At 48.2% G+C, this 19461-nt stretch overlaps 1 protein-coding gene across 2 annotated transcripts in view; it reads left to right on the forward strand.

Moving 5' to 3' along the window:
* Positions 1-8640: 8640 nt before the first annotated feature.
* The window catches only part of FAM3B (FAM3 metabolism regulating signaling molecule B), a 40736-nt gene continuing 29915 nt past the window's right edge, over positions 8641-19461 (forward strand). The window contains exons 1-2 of one of the 2 annotated variants that reach the window (XM_004062833.4): positions 8641-8750; positions 14769-14912. In XM_004062833.4, the coding sequence (XP_004062881.1) occupies positions 8732-8750; positions 14769-14912 (163 nt within the window). In that variant the 5' untranslated portion in view covers positions 8641-8731. The remainder of the gene's footprint in view (positions 8751-14768; positions 14913-19461) is intronic. The other variant, XM_004062834.5, reaches the window with a different exon arrangement.

Raw genomic sequence — 19461 nt, forward strand, 5'->3', positions numbered from 1 at the left:
GATCCCCATACCATATATGATAATGCTGAAAAAGTTTGAAGTATTGCCAGAATTACCAAAATGTGCCACAGAGACAGGAAGTAAGCACATGCTGTTGGAAACAAATGGCACCAGTAGACTTACTGGAGGCAGGGTTGCTAGGAACCCTCAATTTCTAAAAGACGCAGCATCTGCATATGAAGTGAAGCACAATAAAGTGAGGTATGCCTGTATTTCAAGATGTGTGTCATATAGTTCTTTTTTATACATAATCCCTTACATAAGTTGTTTCTAAATCAACACTGAAATTCAGCCAGTTTTTCTCTTGATGTCTTATGACAGTGAGAGATAAAATAACCCATTAACATAACAACCATAGTGACCACTTATGGGATGCCTCATTTGCATCCAGGATTATTCAAGGTACCTTCTCTCCATTTTCTCACTTAATCCCCACAACCACCCTATGAGATGAGTGTCACTGCCCCTGTTGTGTAAATGAAGAAGCCAGGCTCAGAGAGGTTAAATGGCATGCCCCAAACCACCCAGCCATGAGGGCAGAAGTAGAGGTTCTGGGTAGTGCTCACCCAACTTCCATGCTCTTCCTCCAAACAATCTGTGCAGCTGCCGTCAGCAGAAATGGCTTTATCAAGAGTGAAAAGCAGTAGCAAAGACAACGAGTTTGGGTGCCAGTCTTTTGATTGTTGGTTTTTGTTTTTCTTTTCTTTTTTTTTTTTTTTTTGAGACAGAGTTTCACTCTTGTTGCCTATGCTGGAGTGCAGTGGTGTGATCTTGGCTCACCACAACCTGTGCCTCCTGGGTTCAAGCGATCCTCCTGCCCCAGCCTCCAGAGTAGCTGGGATTACAGGCATGCACCCCTACACCCGACTAATTTTGTATTTTTAGTAGAGACAGGGTTTCGCCATGCTGGTCAGGCTGGTCTTGAACTCCTGACCTTAGGTGATCCGCCCGCCTCGGTTTTTCACACATTTTGCAGTCCAGGCGAGGTGCAAATAAACAGTGAAATGGTCATCAGGTCCCAGGAGTAGCGTTGGGACAAGTAGGAAGAGAAGTGGTGGCAGGGTCACACAGACTCTGGGAGGTCAGCAGAAGCATGTGGATCTTCCCTTGCCCTTGACCTGGTGACCTCCCACTTTGGATTCATCTTCACAAAAGGAGGTATGGGATATGTTACTGGGACCAAGAAGACTCTGATGCAGGGTCTCAACTTAAGAGACCTAGGCTCTAGCTGAATGGCCTTGGGTTACACACAGACTTTGTGCACTTCAGTTGCCTAATGGGTAAAAGACAGGGTGGCCAGGGATTTCCACACTGCTCAAGTGAGCACACAGCATCATCCGCCTTCAGGACTAGCTAGTTAGATGATCCTGTAAACTGTAGTACTGATTTATATTCTACTTTTGGTCAAAATCTCTTTTCCAACTGGAGTCTCCTTTTCTGACAAATGGACCATAATAGCTTCAGCCTCCCCTTGGAGCTGTTTTCTTACTTCTGTGTCACTCAAGTTCATGAGAGTTGGGTGCCTTTCCTTCCCACAGTGGGTCACCCATGTGCCAGGGTCTCTTCCTTGCTAGGCTTGAGTTCTGCTTCCGCTTCTTCCTGTCCTCCCATGCTGGCCACGAGCATCACGATGATGCAGAAAACCCATAAGGGACACGTGGAACTGTAGGATATACACATCCCCAGTCACAGTTGCAGATCAAACCATCTAAAACTTTGGATTCTTCCCAAAGCCTGCAGTGTATGTTTCAGGGTGCATTGCTGCAGCTAAGAGTGTGAACCCACACCTTTCCAAATGAGAGCCATGGATTTTCTGTACAGACACATTTGGCACCTTCAGGAGACTCACAGGGGAAACAGTTTGCAACAGCTTTACCGGCAGAACCAACAAGACCAGTTTAAAAGCTTGGATGCATTGATCTGAATATTTGATGGCTGTCCTTCCTGAGGGCAATAGTCACGCCCCAGTGCCAGATACCATCAGGCTTGGGAACTGGACATTTGCGTTACCACCTGGTCCACCCAGGTTGTTTCCCAGAACAAAAGGGGAGCAACCCAAAATGGTGACTTTCCCTTTTTCAGGAGAGCTCAGTTTACCTTTGCCTGCCTCTTCTGGCCCCATTCAGACTCAGAAATTTTTATGTAGGCTAAGCTTTCTGCCAAGCCAGAGTTCACAGGTCTCTGGGTTTCTCATCCTCCCAGCCTGGTGCTGCAGGGAGGTGACCGACAGAGCTATGATTCAGGAAGGAGGGTGGGAGTTTCTACCCAAAGGCAGCCTTGCTCAGCCTCAGCATCTTCCTTGTCTCTTGGTTCTCTTGCTCCAGGAGAAGCCTGCGGTCTCTCCACTGTCCTGCCAGTCATCACCCTGGCTCTCCATGGCTATGTTCACAATGAGCCTCACCCCACCCCGGCCCCGCATCACCAGTTCCTCTTGGTGGCACCATGTGACCATACACACTCTTCTGGCCACACAGGAGCCTGTGGGGTCACTGTCTGTCCTCTGCTCATTTGTGGGTTTTCCACTCTTGGTGCTCCCATCTGCAGCTCGGTCCTCCCTAGGGACCCCGTAAGCTACTGCCTCATTTTCTGGATCTTTGCACTAGAATGTGAGTGGCACAAGTTCCATATCTGTGTCACTTTTGTGCACTGATGCATCTCTGAAGTTTACACATTGCCTGAGATCTAGTAGGTGCTTCATCCACATCTGGCTGATTGAATTGAATTGCACTAGGACCTGTACTTCCACTAAGGTGCTCTGTCAGGGTTTCTGGCCCTTCCAAAATGAGCACACCCTTCTCCCAGGTTGGAAGAGCTCTGAAGAGCCAGCCCTGCACCATCCTCTGGTACTCCCAGGGTGCATGCTGGGACACAGAGAGCCTCTTGCTTTCCACGTAGTTGGTCAGCTGGCCCTGATTCTGGATAACATCACCCCTGGCTCAGCAAGCCTGGCTGCTCCCAGCCCTGTAGGGTGAAGGGCAGCTGCATAAGTAATGACAAGTGTAAGTGTCTGCTGGCATGTTTCATGTGTTATCCCATTTAATCTTAACAGTTCCTAAAAGGATATTATTTTCCCCATTTCACATATTTTTTAAAAAATCTGAGTTTAAAAAGTATTAAATAAGTTGTTCCAAATCTGTTAGTTTGGTGAGGAACCTTGATTGACACCAAGTCTGACTCTAAACCTAGGTTATTTGTCCCTTTTGTTTCCAATGGATCTTCTCAGTGTTTCAGCCAGGCAGTCTAAAGCAGTGGTTCTCAAACATTTTGCTCTCAGGACCCCTTTATACACTTAAAAGTGACGGAGGAGCCCCAAGAGCTTTTGTTTCTGAAGGTTCTGGCTATTGATATTTACTGCATTCGAAGTTGAAAGTGAGGAGCAACATGACAAAACCCTGCCTCTACAAAAAAAAAAATATATATATATATATATATATATATATGTATATATACAAAAGTTAGTTGGGTGTGGTGGCACACACCTGTGATTCCAGCTACTCAGGAGGCTGAGGTGGGAGGATTGCATTGAGCCTGGAAGGTTGAGGCTGCAGTGAGCTATGATCATGTCACCTCACTCCAGCCTGGGTGACAGAGTGAGACCCTGTATTAAAAAAAAAATTAAAAATGACAAATTTTTAATATATTAATTCACTTAGAAATAAAAACAATACAACCATTGCCTGTTAACATAAACATAAATAGTTTTATGAAGAACAGTTTTATTTTCCAAAACAAAATATCTAGTGAGAAGAATGACATTGTCTTACATTTTTGCAAATCTCTTTAATGTCCTTAACAGAAGGCAGCTGGATTCTCAGGGCTCCTTTTGCATTCAGTCTGTTGAAATATGTTGTTTTCGTTGTAGGTGTGGAGAAAACTAGTTTCACACAGATACACAGTTGGAACAGTGAGGAGTATCTTAATACCCTTTTCAGATAATTGTGTGTATTAGTCCGTTTTCACACTGCTGATAAAGACATACCTGAGACTGGGCAATTTACAAAAGAAAGAGGTTTATTGGACTTACAGTCCACATGACTGGGGAAGCCTCACAATCATGGTGGAAGGCAAGGAGGAGCAAGTCACGTCTCATGTAGATGGCAGCAGGCAAAGAGAGCGCTTGTGCAGAGAAACTCCTGTTTTTAAACCCATCAGATCTCATGAGACCCATTCAGTATCATGAGAACCGCACAGGAAAGACCCGCCCCCATGATTCAATCATCTTTCACCAGGCCCCTCCCACAACATGTGGGAATTATGGGAGCTACAAGGTGAGATTTGGGTGGGGACACAGAGCCAAACCATGTCATTGTGGATATTATTATTTGATACTGTACCAAAACTTGATGCATGGTAGTTTACACTGTCATGTTAAAATTAATTGCTCTATGTGGCACTTTGAATGAATCTTTCCCCCTCTAATGATTGTATATATGTATATAATTTTGTATAATGATTATTATACATCCATCATTTGGAAAGTGCTGGTTCACTGAGTCACACAGACCTTCCCAGTGCACAGTTGAAAGCTCCACTGTAGAATTCTGAGAGGATGAGAACAAAAAGTGCAGCTGTTGTCTTTGTATTAAGTTTTGACCTTACAAACTCACTCCAGGGTCTCATGGATCCTAGGAGTTCCTGAGTCGCACCTTGAGACCTGCTGGGCTGTAGTATAAATTGAATGGTCACTGAATGCAAAGCCCTATGAGAGGATACAAAAGAAATAAAACATTAAGCCAAATATCTTAACATTTAAAAAGAAAAGCATGTACAATTCAGTATGTGAGTCTGAAGAAAGGCAAATGAAGACCTGAACATGTAAGTTATGAAGCAGAAAAAGCCATTCTGGGTCTCACTGTGTGTGTGAGAGTGTGTGTGTGCGTGTGTATGATGTCTGCATCTAACTGTGCTACATCTACATTGTGATGACTCAATGTCCCCAAGCCACAGAGGCACATTGTGCCAGCCTCTCAGGAGCTGAGGGGTGGCTGGAGAGTTTGGAATGACCAGAGGCCTGTGTTGTCCAGTGGGAATGGGGCAGAGAAGAAGCAAGGCTTAGGGGAGGCCTTCAAGGAAGGGCAGGACAGAGTGTAGTGAGTGGGGAAGTGCAGACCCCACATTGTTGGGACCACAGATTGTTCATCCTAGTCCTTCTGAAGGAGGTGGGAACATCCTGAAGTATGCTCAGCAAATCAGAGCTGAAAGCAGGCTTCTCGAGGCCACTCTAGGCCTGAAATGGCACTTGACCATGTTGACCAGACAGAGCTATGAATGTACCTTCAAGTTACAATGACCTGCAAAGGTCCACTCCCCTGATTGGCTCTGTCATCTTGAACCATTTATTTTTCCTTTTTTAGATAACATGTTTTATTGAAGTGTAATTTGTATGTAGTAAAATACACAAATCTTGATATATATAACCCTATAACCTTTTTTATAGGATTCTTGTATATTCACCAAGATAAATACAAAGAACTTTCTGTTGCTCTGGAAAGTTTCCCTTGCTCCATCTTATTCAACACCACCCTACCCCTGCACTCAGGGGAAACCACTGTTCTGACTTCTGTCACCACAGATGAATTTGATCCATTCTTGAACCTCATCATACAGTATGTATGCATGTCGCATATGAGAGTCATCATGTTGTTGCCTTTGTCAGTGGGGCATTTTTGTTGTTGTTGTTGTTGTTGTTTTGCTGAGTTGTATTCCACATGAATATACCAAAATTTGTTCCTCCATTTTCCTGTAGATGGAATGTTGGGTTGTATATGGTTTGCTGCTATAATCATATGTGGATACTGTGGACAGAGGGTATGCAGTTTTTTCTCTAGGATCTAGCTGCCATGGCTGAATTGCATCCACCCCCACCAAAACAAAAACAAAAACATTCATAGGTTGAAGCCCTAATCTTTCAATTAGATGGCTTTGGGGTGGTTGGAGATAGGGCCTTTGGGAGGTAATTAGGCTCAGATGAGGGCATGAAGGTGGGCCCTCATAATAGGATTAGTGCCCTTCTAAGAAGCAACACCAGAGCCCTCACTTCTCTCTGTTTCTCCACCATGTGAGGACACAGTGAGAAGACAGTGATCAGTCTGCAAGCCAGGGAAAGACACTCACCAGGAACTGAATCAGCCAGTACCTTGACCTTAGACTTTCCAGACTCCAGAACTGTGAGAAATAAATGTGTGCTGTTTAAGTCCCCAGAGTATGGTGTTCGTTACAGCAAACAGACTAAGTCTTGCCTAAGGAGACTAAGGCACCATGGCAGGTGCCCCATAAATATTTGTTAATTTGATTTTATTTGATCTGTGTCTATTTCAAAGGTAATGTCAACATCAAATGACAATCTAGAGGGAAAAATGTACAATGAAAATATTTTAAAAAACAGTAGTTCTTGCTATTGATGATGTTTTATTTTAGAAGGAATATGTAACTAAAGTAATTTAAGGAAATATGATGCACAACGGTCCACTGGGCAAAGGACTTAAGTGGACATTTCTCCAAAGATGATATACAAATAGCCAACAAGAGCGTGAAAAGATACTCAACACTACTAGCAATTAGGACAATGCAAACCAAAACCACAATCAGATATCACTTCCTACCCATTAGGAAGGCTACTATTAAGAAAAAAAAAAGAGATAACAACATGCGTTGGTGAGGATGTAGAGAAACTGGATGCCCTGTGCACTGAGTGGGATTATAAAGTTGTGCAGCTATGGAAAACAGTATGGTGATTCCTCAAAAAATTAAGAATAGAACTATCGTGTGATCCAGCAATTCCACTTCTCAGTGTGTATCCAAAAGAATTGAAAGCAGGATCCAGAAGAGATATTTGCACAGCCATGTTCATAGCAGTATTATTCACAGTAGTTAAGAAACCCAGGTGTCCGCGGATGGATGAATGAATAAACAAAATGTGGTACATATGTACGATGGAATTGTATTCAGCCTTAAAAAGAAAAGAAATTTTGACACATGCATGCTACAGCGTGGATGAACTTGGAGGACATGATGCTGAGTGAAATAAACCAGTCACAAAAAGACAAATAGTGTATGATTCCGCTTATATGAAGTATCTAGAGTGCTCAACTTCATAGAAAAAGCAGAATGGTGGTTTCCAGGGGCTGGGGGCAAGGGTGAATGGTGAGTTGTGCAATGAGTACAGAATTTTAGTTTTGCAAGATGAAAAAGTTCTGGAGATCAGTAATGTGAATTTATTTAACTCTATTGAACTTTACACTTCAAGATGGCTAAGGTGGTAATTTTATGTTGTGCATTTTTTAGCCACATTTTTTAAAAATTGAAAACAAACCCAGAGATAAAAGCCTTACCTCTGAAGTCAGGTGAGCTAAAGATGAAGGTAAGATTGGCGGTCAGTTCATTGGTTTAAGGGAGTCGTTCCAACTAGCTGGAGAGTGGCTTCTCAGTATTCTTGCACAGCAGATCCGAGTGGCATCCAGACTCAAACGGGCCGTGCTCAGGCCCAACGCTGGCATGATTCTTGAGTCATTAGGAAGGATTCCTTACTGTGGAGACCCCTGTCTTCTGGTCCCTCTGGTTTGGGGAGACAGCAGGTGGGGGTGAACTGGAAGAATAAAGCCACATTGTCCACAGGACATGTGTCCCTAGAACTTCCCAGGAGCAAAGACAGTGGTGGAGGGAGACTCAGGGCCAAGCCCACCAGGGTGACCCACAGGGTGGATAATGTCCCTGGGAAGGCAGGGCACCTTAGGCTTCTTGAGAGAGGAGAGGCCGGAGCAGAGTAGAACTACCAAGAACCAGCCGGACCCTGGGGTGGGGACTGGGTCTTTCGCAGACCCTGCTTCCCTGGAGCTCTCTTCTGCAAAAGTGACCAACTGGGCTCGGAGTTTTAACTTGCCCTTGGTAGCCTGAGGCCACTGTGACTATCATGGGTCAAAAGTGCTATAAAAACCTGATGGGTGTTTGGAATGAAGGTGTACCCGTGGATGGGGAGAGAGGAGCTATTCCTGTTTGGGGATCCTGATGTCTTCACACATCTGCCTGACCCCCACTCCTGAAGCTCCTTGGTCATGATATCATATAAAGGAGGACCTGCAGACCTCTGCCGTGGCCAGAGGGGCCGGGCATGGCCCTCGCTTCACTTTCCCAGAATGAATTCATCATCCTGGCAGTAAAAGAGAAAACAAGAGGTGCGGCGCCTGCTAGGCTGGGCTGGGCTGGCAACAGCGAGCCTGTAGCGACTGTTCTGGAGGAAGCAAAGAAGACCGATGGCCTCAGACAGTGGACATGGACGGCGAACTTGGACTGGGCTGGGCCTCTGCTTTGTCGTTTGAAAGGCTTGGGTCATGCTTCCCTTTCCTCTTGGGAGATATTAACTGGGAGCCTAGGGGGCCAAAGCGTCAAGTGGCGTCGTTTCCTCCCTTCAGAGCCAACCTTGCTGGGCTTCTCCGGTCAGATCAGCCCTGGCCCGGGGTCAGCCCGGCGGGGAACGGGTCCACCCTCCGCCAGCGACCTCAGAGCTCCCGGACACAGCCCGGGGCACAGCCCCGCGCACCTGCCCCGCCCACGCCCGCCCCGCGCACCTGCCGGGTCCGCACCTGCCATTTGCCCGGCTGGCCGCGCACCCAGCTGGCCCGCCCCTGCCCGACACGACCGCTGCCCGCCCCTTGCCTTCCTGACCCAGGGGCTCCGCTGGCTGCGGTCGCCTGGGAGCTGCCGCCAGGGCCAGGAGGGGAGCGGCACCTGGAAGATGCGCCCATTGGCTGGTGGTGAGTGCGCCCCCGCCTCGGGGCGAGGGTAGGGGCGGGGAAGGAGGACCCCAGGGGAAGCGTCGCTCCCTAACCCTGCCTGGGACCCGCCACGCTTAGCAAAAGGGGGAGGGCTGGCTCTTGGCGCCGAGGCTGGTCTTAGACCTGGGATCAGGAATGCGGGAAGCGATTCCAGAGGGGGCGAACAGCGGAGGTTTCCAGCAGGGTTCCCCGACCCTGTTTGCCCGCGCTCGCCAGGCCTGTTCCCGCCGCCCCAGCCGGGGTGCATGGGATTAGGGAGGAACCTGGAATGTAACACTGTAACATTTTACTTGGAAAGTAGATTGGTGGGGAGCGCAGGCACAGCCCCGCACCCCACCCCCCCACCCGGGCTCTCCACGCTTCTCCTTCCGGGGAAGGGTACGCGCCTGCCCGTGCCCCTGACCTTGCACGCCAGGGAGGGGCTGGCCGCTGCCAGTTGGTAAGGCTGTTTTTATTTTTTCCATTTTTCAAACGACTTGACACTGTGGACGATTTGGAAAAATAGGAAAAAGGAAAGGAGAAACCCATTATTTTGACCAGTCATCGCGTTTCTTGTAGTCTGTCTTAGCTGCGCCTCTGTCCTCTGTCACTTTCCTGTCACAGACCATCTCGGGTCCTGGTGTCCACTGCCCTGGCCTCTGTCGCACATGCCCTTTCTAATTGGTTTTGCGGGTCTCCTCCTATAATCTGAAGAATATGGATTCCTCCTGGAGCGACGTAGCCTGGCTGTGTAAAATGGCAGGTTCAGAAGTGGGAAGTTCTCTGGGCCTCTTCGGTAGATCACTTCCTGGTCCTGGATCCCAGGTCCTCTGTAGTGAGGGCGTTGGACTGAACCATCGCCATTCTTGCCAGCACCAGCATTCTGGCTGTGATCACACTCCAGCAAGTTCTAAATGCTCTCTTTTCTGCACCATTCCCAAATGTAGGAAAGCCGCATTTTAAGATTTTTGCCTCGTGTAAAATATTCATATTTTCCTTAAAAACTATAAACGACACTGTTTTCGATAACTTATGTGGATTGTAGGAGAGATATGTATCTCCTCCCTTAGGGCACCGACTTTCATTATAGCTATTCTGGAAAAGTGTTTTCTATTATTTCTGTATTGTATAATTATTATTTCCTGGTGACTTATGGACAATACTGAATATGATTACATTGCTTTCCCTCAGCCAGGACTTTTTCACATCCGGACCTCATGATTCACTCATGAGCTGTGGGGTCCTTTCGTAGGAAGCTTCGAGGTGACACCAGGTTTGTATTTATCCAGGCGTATTTGATTGTGGAGAAGCTGCCCAGGGAACTCAGAGATGCCTCACTTTTGATTTTATGAGCTAAAGATCAGGAGACATTCTTGGAGTGGGCCTTGCCCTGGACGCTTCTGTCCAGTGCTGGGTTTGTTTCAGGCAGACGTTCCCAGGAGGGACATTCAGACCGAATGGGAGGAGCAAGTTGAGCTGCCGCCATGCCTTCGCCTGCAGGGCCTGGTAGTGGGTATCGTAATGCCTTGAAATGGGCATTGGCGTGTGGACCGTCAAGGCCGGTTACGCTGCACTCCTACTGTGGTGTTTCAGAGTGGCTCTTCCTAGCCCTTCTGCCAAAAAGGCTCAGTGCACAGGACAGTGACGACAGTGGATACTGAGGCCAGCAGAGCCTGGGATCCCAAAGGCAGTGAGTCCCAAAATACGGACCATCCACCCTCATCTCTCCTGGCCTCTCAAGTACAAAAGGTGTGGGTGTGGCCTTCAAGGTGAGGTGATCTGAATACATATTGGTAAGACAGCAGTGAAAACAGCTTCCCTGTCCTCGTTCAGGTTGAAGGAAATCCCGTCAATAGACCTGGGTCCTAGGGCCTGAGATTGCCCTTTTTAGGTGGCCCTTGGATTGGAGGGAGGGAGAGAGCCCTAAAATCCTCCTACCTGTAACCCAGTGTCATATCCATTTGGTTTCAGGATTACTTTCTTTCTGGCACCTTTTAAATGTTTATTGTTTACAGACAGGGTCTTGCTCTGTAGCCCAGACTGAAATGCAGTGGTATGATCATAGCTCACTGCAGCCTTGAACTTCTAGGTTCACGCAATCCTCCTGCCTCAGCCTCCTGAGTAGCTGAGAGTACAGGTACATGCCACTATGCCCAGCTAATTTTTTTAAACATTTTATAGAGATGGTTGCCTATGTTGCCTAGGCTGGTCTTGAACTCCTGGCCTCAAGTTGAACTCCTGGGTTCCTTAGCTTTCCAAAATGCTGAGGTAACAGGTGTAAGCCACTGCACCCAGCTTCTGGCTCTTAAGTGAAGCAGCCAGGACCCTCCTGAGACCCCTGTGGATCTGAGAGTGGGGATTGGCTGGGACATGTGTACATGCACCCACACACATGCACACAGAGGCAGACACACTAGAGGTGAGTCTCTTAGGAGAAAGTTCACTAGCTTTCCCCCTGTGCTAAGAACGGCCTTTGCTCTAACACTCATCCTGTCTGCTGGGCAGCAAGCACAGTGGAGGAGATTTCCGTGAGCTGATGATGACTTTATTACCTTACAGGGAAAGGCAGGATCCTGGTTTCAAAATCTCAGAAGTGTTCCTGGACTCTGTGTACTTCCTCCCCCACCTCTGAAGCTGCTGGGTCTCCTCCCATCGGGGCAGGCCCACTGGGGCTCCGGGAGTCATCTTAGTGGAAGCCCTGGGCTCCTAAGCTTTCTTCTTCCCAAGTGTGTCCCAGCTTCAGCGCTGATTCTTCCCTACTGCCTGGTGTCTGAGCCTCTGTCTTGACAGGCTGCCTCGGCTCCTGCCCATCCTGCTTTCATCCCCAGGACTGAGCTCTGATTGCTGGTGTCCAACCCACAGAGAGGCTGTGCCACAGCTCGCCCAGTGCTATGTTGGGGCTGAATTGTGCCTTCCCCCCGCCAACCCCCCAACCCCATTTACATGTTGTAGTCCTAACCCCTGCCCAGTACCTCAGAATGTGACTGGATCTGGAGATAGGGTCGTTAAAGAGCTATTTCAGATATAGTGAGGTCATCAGGGTGAGCCCTGATCCAATCTGACTGGTGTCCTTATAAGAAGAGGAGATGAGGACACACACAGAGGCCCTGTGAGGACACAGGGAGAAGATGCCATCCACAAGCCAAAGAGAGAGGCTCAGAGGAACCTTGATCTTGGACTTCCAGCCTCCAGAATCTTGAGAAAATAAATTTCAATTTCAATTTTTCTTTTTAAGAGATGATGTCTCGCTGTCATCCAGGCTGGAGTGCAATATTGCAGTCGTGGCTCACTGCAACCTCAAAGTTCTGGGCTCAGGCAATCCTCCTGCCTCAGCCTCCTGTGTAATTGGGACTACAGGTCTGTGCCACCACACCTGACTATTCTTTTTAAAATTTTTTGTAGACATGAGGTCTCATTATGTTGCCCAGGCTGGTCTCAAACTCCTGAGATCAAGCCATCCCTCCACCTTGGCCTCCCAAACTGCTGGGATTACAGGCGTGAGCCACTGAGCCCAGCCGAAATTTCTATTGTTGAAGCCACCCAGTTGGTGTTAATTTGTTACAGCAGCCTGAGGAAATGATGCTGCCTGCCTGGATTTTGTCTGTCACCTCCTGGCTACTACGTCCTGCCCTCCCTCTAGCGGCTGGGATACTTCCGTGACTTTGTGCTAGACCTGAGCACAGGCTGCTGGTTCGGCTCATCACCCATCTTCTGATGATGTCCCGATCCCAGTGCTGGCGGCTGGATCTGCCTCCCACCCTGGAGGTGTTTCGGACTCTAGATCATGGCTTCTCCCAGCCAGCTGCATGCTGGACTCCAGATTGTCCCCAGCCTAGAGGTCGTTGGATACACCCCTCACCCAAAGCACAAATACTCTCTAGTCTTCCTGGGAGTCCTGAAAAGTGTCCCGGAAGAGAGCTCCCTGCCGCACCAGGACCCGCCATGGGCTACCCTTCTTCTTGTGAGGACACTTGGCTTATTTATTCTCCGTTTTCTTCTCTGTCATGTCCACATATTTGTTTTTGTTCAGCTGGGGCCACAGTTACCTCTTCCTTCATGTAGCTGCTTGTTACACATTCAAAAGGTAAATAATGTTCCTTTTCAGCCTTCTCCAAGCTAAACAGCAGCTTGTTCCTCAGGATCTCAGGTGTGGCGTGTTGTCTAGAAGAGCCTCTGAACGTTGTCTGGTTAGCCAGTTTCCTTCTCCAAATACAACACTTGGATGAAACAGTCCAGCTACGACCCACATGCACAGGATACAGGGGACGGCCTTTGCCTTTGAACGTGTTTTGCTGCTGTCTTAGCCCACTCTGCACTCTGTTCATCCAACAGAATTTTCTGGAAAATCAGCGACCCATGCGGTGTCACAGGCATGCTGGGTGGCCCTGGAGGGAAGCATCTGTGGTGTCTGTGTGGGCGCTGTGGCTGGGCTGTGTAGGGGAGAGCACCCTCTAGGCAGAGACCACTCCTGCAGAGGAATGAGCCCGGGAGTGCAGCGCCCGCAGGTGGCTGAGCACAACCGTTGGTGCAGCTGCGGGAGAGGGGCCTGCAAGCCTGCACCTGTCTCATTTTGTTTTCTGTGTCTGGTTTATCTGCTTTGAGATGACCTTCCAGTCCTGAAAACTGCACTGATCACACTGCCTTGGGCCTCTCCCCAGAGGAAACCACCTATGCTTACTAGTCTAACAATCTTAGCAGTTTGGAAATTCGAAATTTAAAAATGGTGTTGAAATATGCACTCAAAAAAGCAAAACAAAACCAAACCCCAAGGCTAACCAGAAACATCGCGTTCCATCCCCATGGCTCCCTCTGCTGAAGCCCTGGGCCTCCAAGCAGTAGCACACGCTGCCTTGGTGCAGCATAGCCGGTGCATGGGCCGGGGACAGCTGCGCTCCTGAGAAAGGAAGGATGATCTCTAGGTGCTGGAAGTCAAGCTGAGGTCCAGAACTGCACCCCGGGTGGGGCCCATTGTCAGGCCCTTCAGACTTGACATTCCCTTCTCTTCCTTTCCTTTTTCCTCCTTTCCTCATTTCCCCTTCACTTCCTTCCTCCTTTCCTCCCTGTCTCTCTCCCTCCTTCCCTCCTTCTCTTACTTCTTAGGACTGTCCCTATTAGCACATATTTAAATGCGCTGGGCACATACCCCAGTACCCATCCTACTCAGGGCCTGTGGTTATCCCTGCATCGTAGCAATCTGGGTAAGCAAACTGCTGAATGAGTTCTGATCTATGCTATATTTAGGGAGCAAACTCTAAAAGCCCTGGCCATGGGTTGCCTATGAAAAGACAGAGAGCCACCCCCCAGGCCTCTGGTGACCCAGGAGGAGATCAATGCCTTTTCCTTGGAAATCGTGCCACTCATGTCAAACAAGAGAAGTAAGATATTGTTGCCAATCAACCAGAAAGATATCTCCATGGACTTTCTGTCACTGGGAACCTTGACTGGCCCAGCAGGCACATCCGTGGTGATAGAACAGGTTTGGGGACTTTTTCCCAGTATTACGTGGCCAGGCCTTGATCCAGCAGGAATACGTTGCATGCTTGCTGGGCGTCGGCTACTATTCCCAGTGCTGGTGATATGGAAATAAACAAAACAGACAGAGCTTTACCCCTGAAGGTTTCAGTGTAATTGCAGGAGCGTGCTCAAATCCAGTTGTGTCTCACGAAGGGAATGAGCCGCTTTTGTTTTTTCAGGTTCACGTTGGGCATGCTGGTTCAGAAGGTGCTTGATTAGCTGCTTTGACATAAACGTTCAAGGACGCACTTAAGACCTAAACCAACAGCAAATACAACTTGCCCTGGAAAGCATTCCTGTCTTGTTTGTATTCTCTGATACTGTCTACTTCAAAGGTCCTGACACCGCCTCCCACCCTGGGAGCCTCCTCCCAGGAGCACAGTGCCTATAGCGCAGTCCCCTGACACTGGGCCGGGATGAAAAGCCACAGGGGGGATGGGGAGAGCCAAGGGCCAGGGCCGCCACCAAGTCGTTCACAGCAGCTGCTTGGTGTCCTCTCTGCAGGCCTGCTCAAGGTGGTGTTCGTGGTCTTCGCCTCCTTGTGTGCCTGGTATTCGGGGTACCTGCTCGCAGAGCTCATTCCAGATGCACCCCTGTCCAGTGCTGCCTATAGCATCCGCAGCATCGGGGAGAGGCCTGTCCTCAAAGGTGAGTGCCGTGCTTGGGGCAGACGGCTGCCTTCATGGCTTGTGTGCAGAGGGAGGAGTGGTGGTTTCTGTCCCAGCTGGAGGCTGGGGGGCCCTGACGGCTTTATATCAGGAAGGAGGAGGAGAGAAGCATTTTGCAGTTACTCATTTAGGTCCCACGCCATTCCAAGGCACGTGCCGCTGCTGACCCCATGTGAGACTAGAACAGTGTGGCTTCTGGTTACCAGCACAAACCTGCAGCCAGACCTTGAACTGTGCTCTTTCCGCCCAGATCTTGGCTTCCTCCCCTGGGAAGCACAGGAGGGTCCAGGTTCTGAGATCCAGAATCATTTTAAGGTTTCTATCGGACTGAAGAGCTGTTGGAAAATCTTCTGTAAAGTCTTGGGAAGCAAAAGCGAGTAATTGAGTAGATGTGAAAGAAAGGGCAGACATTGTATGTCGGTGAACAGACGCCCTCAACCATCAGCTTAGGAAAGGCCCAGCTCTCTGTAGGGCGGCTGCTTTCTGTCCTTCCCCACAATCAAGGTGGGTTTTCTGAGAGCCTGCTGTGCGCTGGGCATGTCCAGGAGCTAAGGAGAGACGGAGGACAAGCACACGAGGTCCCTGCCCCTTTGGCACTGATACCCTAGTGAGGGGAGGTGACAGCTTAACGCATGAACAAATGAGATTCGAGAGAGGACGGGTGGGGAAAGCCTCTGAGAAGGAGGTGACAATTGAGAAGCATCTCAGTGAAGCAAGGGAGTGGGCCATGCTCGGTTCTGAGGGCTGTGTGCCAGTTTGGGAGCATCGTGACTTAGTCCACCCAGATTACTGTAAGAGAACACCATAGACTGGGGGCCTTATAAACAACGCATTTATTTCTGACAGTGTTGGAGGCTGGGAAGTTCAAGATCAAGGTACCCGCAGATTTCTTGTCTGGTGGGGACCTGCATTCTGCTTCATAGATGGCTCCTTCTGGCAAACGAGGTCTCTGAAGCTCCTTTTATAAGGGCACTACTCCCATTCCTGAAGGCTTCATCTGCCAAAGGCCCCACCTCCTAACACCAGCACTCTGGGGATTAGGTTCCAACATATGAATTTTGGGGGGACACATTCAGTCCATAGCACATGAGTTGCAAACTGGGGGCCCAGAGACAGACCTGTCAGAGACAAGATTTGTCTAAAAGCAAAACACATAAAATATGGACAAGTATTTCAAAATCAAGAGATCTCCCATAAAACTCCATGTTAGAGCATCTCTTGAAACAGCAGAAGCTCTGATACCCCAGGCCCTCATTCCTGCAAGGCCATGATCAGCCACAGCTGGGCAGGCTGTGGTTACCCAAGGGCGAGAGTATGGCCAGGACCAAAGGGATTCATCCAGTGGCCAGTAAAGTCACAGGAACAGGGAAGAAACAAGAAAAACGAGGTCCTTGTGCTTTATACATAGATTATCTATAAGTCACACTGATCACTATGTTCTTTACTTCCTGGTTTCAATCTTATTTTACAATACATATTCTGGGACAGACTGAATTATCGCCGAAGGAAATGCCTACTGTGAAAGTCCATTTATTTATTAATTCAGCAGGCATATTTAGTAACAGCATCCCTCTCTGGGCCGTGGTCTGAGTGCACGTGTTTTAAGGTTCATCCTTTACTTCTAAGAACCTCAGAGTCTACTAGAGAAGAACTTAAAAGCCAAATCATAATGTTAGGAAACTGAACAAAGAAACTTAATGTGCAGCGTATGTTGAACAAAAATATGCATTTGGGGCCTGGCGCAGTGGCTCACACCTATAATCGCAGCACTTTGGGAGGCCAAGGCAGGCACATCACCTGAGGTCAAGAGTTCCAGACCAGCTTGGCCAACGTGGTGAAACCCTGTCTCTACTAAAAATACAAAAATTAGCTGGACATGGTTGCAGGTGCCTGTAATCCCAGCTACTCGGGAGACTGAGGCAGGAGAATAGCTTGAACCCAGTAGGTGGAGGTTGCATTCAGCCAAGATTGCGCCACTGCATTCCAGCCTGAGTGGCAGAGACTCCTTCTCAAAAACAAAAACAAAAAGAAAACAAAACAAAAAACATATATATGCATTTGGAATACAACTCCAATTGGGAAGGGGTGAAAGAAGCATTTGGGTGCCAAATGCACACCCAGCCATACTACCTTCACTGTACTCAGAGGCACCTAATAAATCATGAGCATTGATTAGCAGAGAAACACTCTTTGATGGCTTCTGGTCTTTGGTTTTTGCGGACTGGACTTTTAATCTCCTATAGAACAATGAGGTAGTTGAAATGGTCAAAATGCCATATGCAAACAGCCACCTTCTTTGTTTGCCTGGTCTATATCGTCAGGATCTTATTTCATGACTCAATATTTCTAGTGACTTTGCATGGATCTCCTACCCTCTGGAATAATCTTCCTCATTTATAGGAGTTAAAATGAGATCATAGTTCCCAAATCAGGAAGTATTTTTAAAAGACAGATTCCTGGACCCCACTCTGGGAAATTCAAAGCTCCCTAGGTCCAGGGTGGAAGCCAAGAACCTGTATTTATTTTAATTTGTTTTAAAACTTGGCTTCATACAGAGCCAAATTTGATCATCCTGGAACTAAACGGTCACTATGGTTTCTTTTAAATCTAAGGTTCTTTGTGATTTGTATCTAAATTTCATAAAACCTCCTCTCCACCCTTCCAAGTCCCAGTCTACATATTCCTGTGGTTACAGCATATCTGGGGAAAGCCACCAGGAGAGTCCGGACGCAAGGCTGTGCAAGCTCTATAGCTAGGTTCTCATTGCTGTCGCTACTTTCAGAGCTGGGTAAAGCAGCTATTGTATTATAAACCAGGAGCTGCTCGTAAGGATGAGGAACCAGGTGGATTTTCCTCAGCAAGAGAATAATTTCTCAGACTGAAACTGATAGCAGAAGGCTGACTGCATCCTAGGGAATGGTGTTGCTGCTGGAGGCTTTCAGTCGTAAACAAACCAGCTTTTCATGAGGCATAAGAAACAGGAGACTAAATAGAAGTTCCGCCGTTCTCCCTGGCTAGGACACTGGCTTCTACGTAAGCCACATGAACTTTACCTTTTGATTGTTTGGGGGAAGGAATTTCAGGAAAAGCACTGAAGACCTAGATGTGGTTCTCCAGGCAGGGTTTGGAAAGAGCTGTGTTTTCCCAGGAGCTGTGTCCACGCTCCAACCCCACACTGAGTTAGGAACATGGTCTTCTTTCTTCATTCACGTGGTGACACATTGTGCTTCTGGGAAACGGATGGGGGACTCAGAAAGCTACTGACTCTTTTTTTAAATGACACATGGGTTCCCTGCCCACTCCCAGGCCCTGTGAGGAAACACAAATGCCCATCTGTGTGTCACCCGTAGTCACTAAAGCCACATACTCCCTGGAGGATATGAGGCATATCAAACACCTCCCTTCTGGAAAGCCCTCCTGCGCATGTCCACACGAAACAGGACTCTCACTTTGCAGAGCACCAGGGGCTGCAAGTCTAGAAGCTGGGGAGGAGGCCATGCTCGTAGCTGACGGGCTGCCAGGCCCTGGCGTGGGGACCTGCTCGTTCTGCTGCCGATCCCGTAGGGGAAGTCCCTGGGGAGAGCATCCCTATGGGACCCCCACAATGGCCCCGCTGGAGACGCCAGCACCAGCCCTTTGGGTGAGTGTCCTGGGTCCAAGGGTGGGAGTGCTGGGCAGGCCTGTGTAGTAGGCCTGTGCACCCTGAGCCCCAGCCCCTGAGGCAGGAGGAGAAACAGGAACAAGTTAGGCTAGAACCCAGCCCACTGTTCTGCACTTGGGGCCCTTTTCACCCAAGCTCCTCCTTTCCCTTCACCTAAGTTTAGCAGCTGCTGCCTCTGCCTTGGGAACCTGTCATGGGATTGAGGCCAGGCCTGGTGCCCTTTGATCATTGCGAAGGCTCCCAGTGCCTGTTGGTGCCAGAGCCACGGAAAGCCAGAAAACAAAGAATGAGGATGTCAGGTGGGAGGAAGGCCCGGGTGCCCTGTGGCCCTTCAGCCTCCCAGGGTGCTTTTAAAAGAAATATTTAATGCATCTGAAATAAACTTTACCTGGAAAACATTTACCGCTAGTTTTAGAATGAAAAATGTATTTTTAGGTCAAAACTGTTATTCGATATGTTTGCAGTCACAGCCCTTAGCTAAATCACAAAACACGGATTCTTTTATAAATCTTTCCACCATTTCTGGAAAGAAGTACTCCTTGGCTTTGTTATTCTCTCCTCTCTTATTAATTAAAGGTTTAACTTTGAATTTAGGCTTAACTCCTCTGTGCTTCCTGTATTGCTTTTGAAGCTTATTGACCAGAACGTGTGACTTGCACAGGAGCCAGAATCATCCCAAAGGTTAGTAGAGGTTGGAGAAATATGAGGACCAGATATTTATACCAGTTTAGTTGCAAAGAGACCCTGCCTTATTCACCTTGCATTCCCATTTCCATTTGTCTTAAGATATTTTTTAATTTCCTTTTAATTTCTTCTCTGACCCATTGGTTGTTCGGGAACATGTTGTTAAATGTCTGCATATTTGTAG

The sequence above is a fragment of the Gorilla gorilla genome, chromosome 22 (assembly GCF_029281585.2).
Source record: "Gorilla gorilla gorilla isolate KB3781 chromosome 22, NHGRI_mGorGor1-v2.1_pri, whole genome shotgun sequence".
In the NCBI taxonomy this organism is placed as follows: Eukaryota; Metazoa; Chordata; class Mammalia; order Primates; family Hominidae; genus Gorilla; species Gorilla gorilla.